This window comes from Sinohyriopsis cumingii, chromosome 7 (genome assembly GCF_028554795.1).
Source record: "Sinohyriopsis cumingii isolate HCF-2022 chromosome 7, ASM2855479v2, whole genome shotgun sequence".
NCBI lineage: Eukaryota > Metazoa > Mollusca > Bivalvia > Unionida > Unionidae > Sinohyriopsis > Sinohyriopsis cumingii.
In genome coordinates, this window is record NC_142967.1 from 108,917,977 (window position 1) to 108,930,901 (window position 12,925).

General features: G+C 35.7%; 1 protein-coding gene across 1 annotated transcript; it reads left to right on the plus strand.

The window, feature by feature from the left end:
* The first annotated feature begins 3,091 nt into the window (after positions 1–3,091).
* On the plus strand, positions 3,092–12,098 carry LOC149795914 (limbic system-associated membrane protein-like). Its single transcript, XM_089963886.1, has 4 exons — positions 3,092–3,206; positions 4,368–4,622; positions 6,896–7,195; positions 11,716–12,098. Exons 1-4 carry the CDS (start codon positions 3,092–3,094, stop codon positions 12,096–12,098), a joined length of 1,053 nt encoding a protein of 350 aa, XP_089820012.1.
* Positions 12,099–12,925: the final 827 nt, after the last annotated feature.

Below are 12,925 nucleotides of genomic sequence, written 5' to 3' on the forward strand. Positions count from 1 at the left end.
TTTTAGAGAATAACATTTACAATAATAATGATTGATATTTGGGGACGACCGGTTTCGGCGCTGAAAAAGCCCACGGAAACGGCCGCAACCGATGACATAAAAAAACTAATTGAGGATGAAATCGCTGATACGTTGAATTTAACCAGTGTTGACCCGGGCGAAATAGTTGTATTTCAAGACCGCCAGGGTAAATTGAAATCCAGTAATGTGTCGCTGAATGACGTTTTAATACGACAGCGTGATGCCGCCGAGGACACTATCGCGCTGTATACCAGCGACGGACGACTCAAACCGGGTGAACATCTATCGACGATAACATTAATCCGAGACGGTTTTACAAGGTTGGATAAATCGGTGACCGAACTTGACGCGCAGGTGAAAAAATCTATCACCGATATACAGCTCACTACCGCTAGTTTTTTCGGGACCCCGCCGGTAACCGAACCAAATATTACAACAATAAAGAATACTATTTTGGAGTTTACGATACTGTCGACCAATTTATCCTCGTTACGAAAAAATGTTAACAAGATTGATAGCGCCGTTGATAAATTCTTTGGTAAAAAAAATATCAAACCGGATGAAATCACAATAACTATAAATGATATCACTGCGTATGGACAGGAAATAGAAAAAATCAAAATTATTGCTGAAGCGTTTAGACAATCACTATTGAAAACAGATCAATCCGAAAGAATAAAAATCTCTCATGAGAATATCATCAACACAGTATACACAATTCAGCATGGATCATTCGATTGGACTCCTACACAGAATACAGTATATATCACCGCAACTGTTAAGGGTATTTATCGATTGACATTGATTTCAAATACGAAGTTTAGTATATCATCGTCGAGTTCATCCGGGTTTAACAATACAATATCAACAATTATAGACAAGGACGCAACTGAACGGTTTGTGATTAAGACCGTTGATAGCAATATATTTAGGGCAGACATTACATGGTATGTGGAATTTGTAGCGAATCTAAGTAATTAAAAACACTAGCTCTTTTAAAATAAAAATGACCACCAAGGAAATTGAATCAGAGGTATCACCGACGTCACATCAATATCGATTCGATACCGCAAAAGAATTTTCCGCGAATTTGAAAACGCTTTCCGAACAATACCGTGCAAAAATAAAAAAATACCGCAGAAAAATAACCGCCATCGACGCGGTCGTGTACTCGGTATCGGGTATAGTAGCTGGCGCCGGTGTTATTTTATCCACGGTGACCACGATAACCCCGATCGCTGTTCCAATCGCTATCTCCGCGATGACAACAATTGCTGGAGTCGCCAACGCAATCACTAGGAAGATATCATCGTGTTTTCAGAAAAAACTCAACGAGTATACAGTAAAACATCAAATAGTATCCGACGCGTACTCGAAATTATCCGGGTTGATCTCGTTATCGATTGATAATTTGTTCGTATCCGATGTTGAATTCTCCACGATGGTCCAGTTATATAGCTCCGCGATGTCAAAAATCGAGGATTTTCAACTGGAAGCCGGAACCACCTGGTTGTTGAAATTAGACACTAAAAACAACGAATAATAATAATGTCGCTGAACCCCGAAGGGTCTCAATTACTTCAGCGGATCGCGGAGAACACCACTCCGGTACAAACAAATATGATATCGATAACGTCAACGAAACCCGAATTCAGTGTGAACTTCCCATCGCCGGTTCCAGTGAAGGAAATAGCGCTGGCAAAATTGCGAGTATATCACAGTTGGCCTAATATCCGAGCGGACGCATTTAACGGACAACAACCTAATAACTCGCTGGTTTTTGCATGGACAAATAAGCCCGATGGGACCCCAGACTGGAATGAGGTTACAATACCAACTGGGTCATACCAAATAGAACAAATCAATAAAGAATTTCAACGCAGGATAAAATCGATCACAGGAAAAGAATCAAAAATCGCTATTACGGTTCATGAACCGACGTTATCGTCGACGATTGAAATAAGCACACCGGGGTATATGGTTGATATTTATAACAGTTCAATAAGAACCATACTAGGATGGCCTGAGAATCCACCCGCGGACTTGCACACGAATGAGAAATCGTATCATGAGATTAATCCCGGGTATCGAGATAATTTGTCTATTATGAAAAACACGTCATTACCCAGCAGGTTTATATTTCAAGACATGGACACCATGCAGTGGTATTTTCAGTATGACAAAACCCCTGAATCGATCGTCGTATTAACAGTTAATTTAGATGATATCACTAATGCGTTTGCCGAGATTAATTATATTTACCATTCACAACTAGAACAGCTACGGCAAACAAAAGCACGAAAACACGTTGAGGTGTTAAATCAACTCATATCAGACATGGAATATATCAATGAACGAATCGTTAAAACAATATCCGATAACAGCGATGGTAATAAACAAAAACTCCTAACCGAGTATAATATCACAGAAGCCGATTTACCCGATTTAAAGTTTTCAGGATACAACGCACCAGAACTAAGAAAATCTCTTAATGATTTTCTCGGTCCATCAACTAATATCCTCAAACACGATAACGGAGATGGTGGTAGGCATATCGCCCCGTACAACGTAAATATCGCATCGGTGATAGCGATTAATCTAGTGTGTGATGTTATCGAAGGGAGTTATCAGGTGGATACCAAGCAATCAAATCAAGCTCAACAGGGGTATATCCTTTATTCGTTTTCACCAACAGCCCCTCCGGGATTTTTGATCATTGAGAGTCCGATTAATCCAGTCTATATGAGATGCCATAATCGGTTTTTAACGAGAATTAATTTTAGAATTACCGATCAGTCAAATAACCTAATTGATCTACAGGAGGAGGAGTTAGTGATCACTCTGTTTGTAAGATCATAGCAGCAGAGGGGGCGATGACATCGACGCGGTCGTCGATGTGCTTACCGGACGCTGACGACGCTGGGATCGGCGCGCAGAAGGTGTTAATTAAACCAAATGACGTCACCATCGTGTAGGATGGACCGACGTCGTTTTTTTTTTACCAGCGCTGATTACACCGGATCCGTTGAGTGCAGAAAGTAATAATTAAGCAAAATAACGATTGGACAAAATGTCGGATTCGCCCCCTCTGCTGCTAAAGCATGTCTCCTGCAAGCTTGTAAACACATTCACTACTGACAAAGACCTGCAAATCGTGTCCGAACCTTTGGCGCTGGACGTTGAGTGTAAATACATTATCTTTCCCATCCACTTCAAAGGAAACAATAAGAACGTTATAATTATATACCCCATTAATTAAATTGTCTACAAAATCATTAAAATTCTAATTGTGCTATTAATGATAACATTCAGTTATGAAATTATGCCAACGGTGCTTTAAGAGTGACCGTATCTTACCTTTAGATACAACCTACTAGCAATTATAATGCATTAAATAACATAATATCTAGATGTTTGAATATTTTATTTTGAAATGTGATATGTGTTACTCCTAGGATTGCCCTTCGAAAATCTGTAAATTTTGTTTCGCTTGTATACACCTTGAATTACACAAAAACAATTTTTCTGGTTGTCAGATGTGAAGTTCCTTAATAATTCTGTCTCAGTTATACTTCTTTCTGCATTTTCATGATAACTCATTTTGACTTTGTATGGCGACTACCTGGATTGCTTAAACCCTATTTTTCATTAAGTGGCACATTCTTCAGCATCACAAAAATCTTCAAGTGCTTTCGTTTACTGTGTCTTTCTTCTTTTCCAGATATTCCCAACAAATATTCAAATAAAAAAATAAATGAATAAAGTGTTGTAAGAAGTTTGTTACTAGAGGTGTTGAAAAATTATTTTATGGGGCGGGAGGGGCGGGGGTGGCAAACATTTAGTGATCAGCTATTAAGTTTTACAGATGTAGGCCAAAAAATGTTTAGCGGCGAAATCCAGGGGCAAGTGCCACCAACCTCCGCTGCTTCTATCTGCAAGCATCCATGCTTGGAATGCTAATTTATCCATTCGAATATTAGAAAAAAATGAATCTGTCTTGTGACGTAACTTACTAGCACAACTATCTAGCCTTATCTTTTGTTGTTGGGATAGAAAAGTATTAAGGCATTATGAATTAAAATTTGTCTCCGCCATATAAGACGAACAACATTTCAGACGTACGGAAACATATTTCGAAACAACTGACACGACGACATGTTGTCTCCTTTGTAGATGTATTATTTGCAGAGAGTTGAACAACGTATTATATAAAACATTTATTTATACCCCATGTCTATCAAGCTTAAAGCATTCTTGTCAGGTTTATATGCAAATCTAGTGGCATACAAGTGCTTAAGTAGCTTTATAGAAACTGAATTATATTTTAATGTTATTCTTACTTGCAGACTATCCGATCATCCGGTATAACGTCACCAGTCTTATAGCTGTTAATGAGACCCAGTCTGTATCTGTCATGTGTGAAGCCAGTGGAAACCCCACACCCAACGTCATCCGATGGAAGAATAGACAAGATGGCAATGTTCTGATGTTTGGTAACATCAGTAAGCAGGATACTGGGACCTATTCCTGTGAGGCCACAGCAACGTCTAGGAAGTATCGTACACTTACAAGTCAGAAGCAACTTGATATAATTGTACAATGTGAGTTTGTTTTATAAATTCCCCCTTATCAGGTTTAAGCTACGTTAAGTTTAAGCATATATTGCAGGAATTAATGTCAATTAAAACCTTGCCTGTAATTCTTGCTCTCGTTGAAATAAGGTAAGTAATAAAAGTACATCAAATAACGCATTAATGTCTACAAATGTTTCATCACAAGCAGTATCATACTGAATTGAATATGCGTTCACTTTCAAAGTTTTTCGGTTTAGATTATCTACCGGAATGTTTAGAAGTTCGCTTTAAGTTACTCTCGAGACAAATGTAACATTTTCTTTCTGTGTTTTGCTCTAAAGTCACCATATTCTCGTTTGTCTCGTTTGTATTTTCTACATATGCAAATAAAACTTCTATAATGACTCTTTCTCTGTACCTAAACGTTCATGATATCAAAGATGAAAATATGTCTAATTTTGTATGTGCAATTATTGACGTTTTTTATGCAGATCCTTTCAACACAAAATTTCACTGTGATGTATATCTTAGTGTTGAAATCATCATAAAACGATCAAAAAAGTGTTAATATGTGCAGTCTAACTTTAGTTTATGTTACAAATTGAGTCAACATTCTAATTATGTTTGCGTTGGTTAATAATTCATACATTTTCGATACAGGTTTATTTTTGGGGACAAAATGCTAATGACAAATAAAACCTTCAGCATCAAAACTGAATTTTTGCTATCCTGAGTATGACACGTTTTCAAAGCTTGTTTGCGTACGTGTCATCAGAATATACATATATTGTGTTTAATATGGTAGATTTAGATATCTAATTTGACCTACATGATTTTATATTTAAACGTTCCTTTCTCCTTACCAGAAGTTTTGATATTGTCAATTGATAAAATGAATCTCTGTTAAAGTAATGTTGGCAGTTGATATAAGAGAAAAAGAAGAAAGTAAACGGCAAATTAAAGTGAAAAAGATTTAAACATTAAGTGAATGATCCTGTTAAACATAGAACATGCTCTGTCAAAGTGAAAAATCACAAATATACGGAAGTTTCAAAATGGAAATAGTATGGCTATTAATTAAATTATTTGGCGAAAGATACATTTCCTTAAAGACAAAAAAATGAGTGTAACTAATAATAATAATAATAAAGACTTTTTTAGAGAAGGTAACTCGGCTAGTTACAAGCTAATCTACATTCAGGGCTTCTGTTACGTAAAACATATACAGTATATACAACATGATGTGAAGAATCTGGCTTGACACTAGATAATTAAGTGATGTTAAAGATCAAAGCATCAAGCCCGAAACATATGCACAGGCATCAGTGAACACATAAATATATACAAAATATAAGATATCACCCTGCATTGAGAAAATCAGCCGTGAAAATGATGCAGACTTACAGAAAAGCAGGAGGTATTTATTGTACTAGAACTGTTAAATTGTCTAAATATTCCATCTATTTGAGACATTGATTGAGTAATACATTTTCATCAAAAATATACATGAATCTACTCTTGATGCTGAAAAGGAGATACTTTTAAGAAAATGTTTCATTCTTTACATTTTTAAACTGCCCTAGTAAATTAAATAACTCGAGTGCGACACTATAATAGTAATACGGGTCAGCGAATATGTAAATTGTTATCATTTAGGTACTATTATTGTACTTTTAGTTTGAATTTGGAGAAACACAATTTAATCACAGCCAGTAACTATCTGAAAAGAGATTCTCCTGAGCTCTAAAACAGATCAAAGATCACAACAAAGGAAATTTATTTTTTCTTATTTCAACAAAAGTTTTGTTGAAATTATATTCATCCGTAAATATAGGAAATGGGTTATACAGACCTCTCCCCATGTAAATTCCCGTTTATAGTATAAATTGTAAAATAAAGTAGCACTTACGTAATTACAAAAATTGGTTACAGTAGACATTAACATTTTTAAAGTTGAGCGCATGATCATGGCGACGTAAGTCGAACAGTCAAAGAGACTAACAGTCTTCGGTATACTAGAGAGCATAGAATCCAAGTTTTTTTTTAATAATTCTACCTTAGTGTCACCAGACATTGCACTAGGACTGGGTGCATGCTATGGTAGAATGTGAAATGATTGGTTGTTACAATCATTATAGGCACATACATATTTTGAACAGGTAATATATGCATTCAGTAACTTGCAAAAGCATTTAAATGATATAATTATTTTGCAAGATTTGTAAATGAGACCAAAATGTGTATTTATTTACCTACCACGAATAAATGATACCATACAGTTATATTACTTTAATTCACAGATGCCCCTGACATTAAGGTAGTTGTACCTGATACTGCAATGCAGAATCAGACTGCTGTACTCGTTTGTGAGGCTCATGGTGTCCCTGCGAAGAACACTTTCTACCCCTGGATACACATGTGGGGGAATGAAGTAATCAGGACTGGGCTACATGGTATAAGTAACGCGACTCACACTACACTTCGTATAGAACGGCTGTCATTGGCAAATAAAGGAACATACATCTGGTCCGCCAGCAATGGTATCATAGGGAATAACGGCAAATTCGAGCAAACAGGGTCTGAGAGCCTACGTATCACAGGTATAATTGACGTTTTACACGAGAACAATAAATTACATTTACAAGTAGCTTATGCTACAAACCGTTCAATCCTATATTACCATTAGTCAACCAAACTTTACTTACCACTCTATGAAATCTACTTGGAAAAAGATATGTCATACTGATATGTATCTCTGTTACATTACACAGATGATTTTATAAGCTGTATGAATTGAATGGGTTGTACCGTTATATATAAGTTTGTACATGCCATTAGCAAAGGTTTCCATCTTCACTCATTGCTTATCTTATCTGTCAAGAATTCATGTTAGCAAGCTTAAGTATATTCTGTTTGTTAAATTATGCATAAGCATCTGGTAAAACGTTCTCAAAACATTATATATTGTTTTCGCCAGACAGATATAGTGTTAAAGATTATTTGAACATGACACGCTGAAAGAAAACTCCCCACCAAGGAAAACAAACATTAAAAAGCAACAACCAGTAAGTTGTGATGATAGCTGAAATTGATGGTTGGAAAAAGGAAAAGGAAAAGGAGATATCACTGTCACAGAATTAGGCAAAAGCATAACTTGGTTTTGCCTTAGAACTATTTCACTATTTTCGTTGTACATACGTACAACGTTATCTAGGGTGAATAAGTGTTTTTCCAGGTAAGCGACTGTGCTAACATGTACCTCACCGGAAATTACTTGCGACGAGGGACATTAAAAACATGATATGCACGGGTATTTTGCCCTGAGTATTACTCACTCTCCAATGGATTTAAGGAAGATCAATTTATAGCCGACACACTGATCGTTTTGGATCACGTCAAGGAGTGTACGCTCTCCATTGTTCTCCAGTCATAGTGGTAAGTGTTACATTTATATTATGCGAAGTTTATTCAGTTTGTAATGTCTTATCGCGTAATAATGCATTTATTACAACGCAGATTTGAAATTTGAATTACAAGTCATTAGAGGTTAATGTATTAGCATATATCTAGAGATTTTATTGAAACTACTATTATGACCAGTTTGGTTTTATTGTAGCTGACTGTGACTATGACTAGAGCTGTCTGGAGTGTCCAGAGTATTTAGGGCTGCGTGCTGTCGATATGTATGTATGTACGTATGTCTGTACATGTGGTGGAGCCACGGACGTAGACGTAGCTAATTAGAGAGTGCTGTATGCTGTCTGTACGTGTGTATACGATAGTACATATGGTGGATCCGGGAAGGGGCGAGCGGCCTTTAGAAGTGTGGGCCAACCCAAGGACGCGGTGAAACTATGCGGTTCATCAGAGTAGGAACCGTACGACTGTACAAGGGTCTAGAAGCAAATGTTTGGTCCAATTGCTGTGTCAATTGGGTGCATTTTTAATGTTCATAAGATTAATTTGAATCTTGTGTTCCAAGAGATTATGTGAATCTCTTATAGTTTGACATTATTTTGAAACACATTTGAATATCATAAGATGATTTTGAATCTTAATCGGAGTCCATACGTGAGATTCTGTGAATCTCTCTTGTAGTGTATAATATTATTTGAAATATATCTGCAGTCCATGAAGTTTCTTGGATCTGTATTTCATTTTGAATTTATATTCTTGGTTTATTTTCAATGTGTGAATGTTTGTGTAGAGTGATTGGATCAATCGTATGTTGAGAACGTGAGAGAATCATTGTACTTGTACACCATATATTTTTCTTTATTAATCCATTTCATAAATTTCCATCTTTCACACATTGTGTTTGTATTATTCATTTGGTCCAAAACCCACTCAGTTTCTATTCTGCGACACTCGGCCATAAGTAAACAATGGTGTTACCAAAATAGCATTTAGTACGAAGAGGACCTACATCAAACCTAAGACAGAATGATATTTTATAATAAAATGAATCCATTTATATTTAAAATCTATGGAAGAAACAATGGTTAAAGCTCCTTTTGTCATTTATGTACTTTTGAAAACGAAACTTAAATATATTTAAAGTTTGGTCAGTTTTGCGTTCAGAAATGTCAGATAGAAGAGTAATTGTAGAGACTGGAAAGGTGATTTCATTCAGATGAAGTATTAGATTTTGCATTTGATCTATGCATTGACTAGAAATGAAAATATCATGACATGGTGATTGCCATACTGGTCTTGTTTCAGGTATCTACATTGGGTTCTGATCCTGGTGTGAACAATATAGTATTTGCGATCACAGAACAATAGTAAGCAGGATCTATAGTTTAGCGAGGTTATATATATATATATATATATATATATATATATATATATATATATATTCTATGACTAGTTCAGGTAATGTAATCCATATGAGAATAGAAGTGTTAAGGAAAGATGATTTTGGTTATTTCAAGTCGGTCATTTAATCTTCAGAAGGTATCTTGACGTTTCTCCCATCAAAAGGAAACAATTAATTTAAATAACTTCGTGAATTGTTATAAATAATTTAATAAAATGAGTTTATGAGATTTGTTTTTTTTTCTTTCCGAGAGTGGGTACTAGCTTCATTCCTCATAAATATTTCGTGCGTGGACACATCTGGTTAAAACTGTGACTGTAACTGAAATCTCTAATCTTTTAGCTGTCAAGTCAACTCAGTAATTTCATCTTTCACGCTCCGATTGATTGTAGCTTGCACGGTTTAATTAAGTTGTCAGATAAAAATACTCAATTGCTTTGCACACAAACATCAGATCATGTACATCAGTCACATCATTATGTACTATGATCATGCAGACATATACAAATATTTTAGTTCATTGAGTTGTAGAATTGCCATGCAAATTATCTTAAGGAAATTAGATTAGCTAGCTAAAGACCACCTTTAATTCTAGTCTGTAATGTAATGGAATCATTCTGGATGAATGTAACTGCTATCCAACCCGACAATACCCTACAAATGCTCTATCACTACGACACCATAGGCTTTCGTGTTAGAAACATTCCATGTCCAGGCATACACAAAGGATGATTATGCTTTATTATCTGTAATATAAGCTGACATTTCGTACTTCGGTAAAAAATACATTTTCAAGCAAACTATTATATTGTACTTCTGTATTTGCAGTTGATTACAATAAGAATTATATTTGTAATTATTTTGTAATTCTATTATTAAATTTACCTTGATTTTTTTATAGTAATCCTGAATAACTGTGTAAGTAAATGAGAATTAACTACTAGGTCGCCATTCAAATGTGTCTGCTACCCTCGAGTGCATATGACACAGATTCAGTTGCATCAATATTTCGTGATGTGTGCTTTCTCGTGATGGAATATGGACTGGTACGTACAGGCAAGGTGATGGGTGCCGTTTAACCGCGGACCTGGCTTAGAATTCCTGTAGAGTATGAATTAAATATTTTATCTAACCTGTATGATAGTATTAATTATTTTAATATATATCTATATAATTTTGGGCTAAGCAAGTTGCTATTAAGGGGAGAAAAATATACAAAACAAATACTTAAAATAAAAAATAAATAAACTTATATATAATTTTGGGCTAGGCAAGCTTCTCATCAAGCGTAATACATTTAAAGTAATTTACAGTTCATCCATATCATCATTGTGACTTAATTACAAATTCTACGAACCATAGGACGTTTTTATCATGAATCTCAGTCTCTGTTTCTGTCTCTCGTTTTCTGAGCTTTATCTTTCTGTATGTACTCTCTACTGCACATATCCAGAGAGACAAACATGTCACAATCATGCAGAGAAAGAGTGTGATGTGGTTTTTATTTTTAACGTAGCTTTAACAATTTTTCAGTCATATCGCTACGACGTCTGCAATGTGGCAGTTTATAGTGATGTCTAGCACTGGGGCATCATGCCGCAGACATGTAGCATGATGTCCCACCCAGTCACATTATGCTGACACAAGGCCGACCAGTCCTAACACTAACCTCTTAATGCTGAACGCCAAGCGAGGCAGCTGTTAGTACCATTTTTTAAGTCCAGAGAAAGAGAGAGAGACAGATAAAGGTAAAACTGACAATCCATTCGAACAACCAAGACTAAGTGAGATACAAACATTCAAGCATATAATCAGTTCTAAATGATCTGCTGGAATAACCTGTTTTAAGATATACCAAATAACAAAAGGATCAGATAGGTAACCTTGTGTGTATGCAACCTTGGATTTGGTGGCTTTTGTGGCTCAGTATGACTGATACTACGGAATACCTTCACAGGAATGCCATATCAAATATAGGCCTATCATAATAACACCTCGTTTTATTGTAGATGACTTCATCAAAGTTGAAAACAGCGATACGTTACAAAACGTATGGGGGATTTTGATGAAATTGTGTCACGTGCTTTATTCATGTTTGAAAACTAAATTTATTTCTCGTTACTATCCTACTTTATTAATGACCAAAATATGGTCATTACGACCAAAATATGGTAATTATGGCCAAAATATGGTCATTACGACCAAAATATGGTTATTACGACTGACTCTCATAATTGTGATAATATGCTTGTTTTATCAAAAAGATGATAATCCATACATTATTTTATTATTTGTTTCCAGGTATGCCCAATATTTTGCTTGGAAACACTTCATTCGCTGGAGAAATAGATCAGTCTATTAATATATCGATACCATTCTACAGTGATCCCGCCATAGAAAGCTTTCGCATTCAAAAGGGAACCATAACTGTTGATAATTCAAGCCGTAAAAGCATAAACCTCACTCGTATAGCTATTGATTACGTGATGTATGGCAAAAGAGTTCAGTTGGAGGCTCAGATGGCACATATCATCTTACAGAACTTATCAATGTGTGATTTTGGCAACTATACACTTGTGTTGAAAAATCATATTGGCCAGACAGAGTTTACATTTCAGCTGATTCCGTATGGTAAGATGTTTAAGCTTTCTCTTATAAATTCGCTGGTCAACTTTATAACATAAGATCTGCATTAGTTAATTTGAAATCAGGCTATAGGTCAATGATAATCAAGTTTTAGATACTTTGATAACATCTAAATGTATCTGAAATAACCATAATGCATCAATTGGTTTCTAAACCGACATTCAAATCTCCAATGTCCCTGTCAGGAGTTAAGCAATAAGTGATTTGTGTTTTTGTCTTCACATGTCGGGAGTTAAGCAATAAGTGATTTGTGTTTTTTTCTTCACAACTCAGGAGTTAAGCAATAAGTGATTTGTGTTTTTTTCTTCACATCTCAGGAGTTAAGCAATAAGTGATTTGTGTTTTTGTCTTCACAGCGGAACTGAGACTCAGTTTAATGGACATTTTAAACATTCTTCCAACATGTTCATTTTGGTCTGATCCATGTAAAATGTTATCAAACGGGTCCAGAATTCCAATCCATATATCGAAAGCACCATGCATTTAGTAAAGTCCTGACATGTCTTGAATCATCATACTTTACTCAGTTGTTGGAAGAGGGCATCTTATTATGTACTGAATTTTATAATACGTGCTCATATGCTAAAGATCAGGTTTTATAACACTATGGCCTTTAACTAAGTAACAGGATGTGATGTGATGTGATTTTGATTTTTAACGTAGCTTTAACAATTTTTCAGTCGTATCACTACGATGTCTGCAATGTGGCAGTTTATAGTGATGTCTAGCACTGGGGCATCATGCCGCAGACATGTAGCATGATGTCCCACCCAGTCACATTATCCTGACACCAGGCCGACCAGTCCTAACACTAACCTCTTAATGCTGAACGCCAAGCGAGGCAGCTGTTAGTACCATTTTTTAA

Excerpts from the sequence above, each read along its gene's own strand:
- LOC149795914 (XM_089963886.1), top strand. The coding sequence starts at position 3,092 with ATGTCGGATTCGCCCCCTCTGCTGCTAAAGCATGTCTCCTGCAAGCTT. Across the intron at positions 4,623-6,895 it reads ACTTGATATAATTGTACAAT|ATGCCCCTGACATTAAGGTA; the intron begins GTGAGTTTGTTT and ends TTTAATTCACAG. Across the intron at positions 7,196-11,715 it reads TGAGAGCCTACGTATCACAG|GTATGCCCAATATTTTGCTT; the intron begins GTATAATTGACG and ends ATTTGTTTCCAG.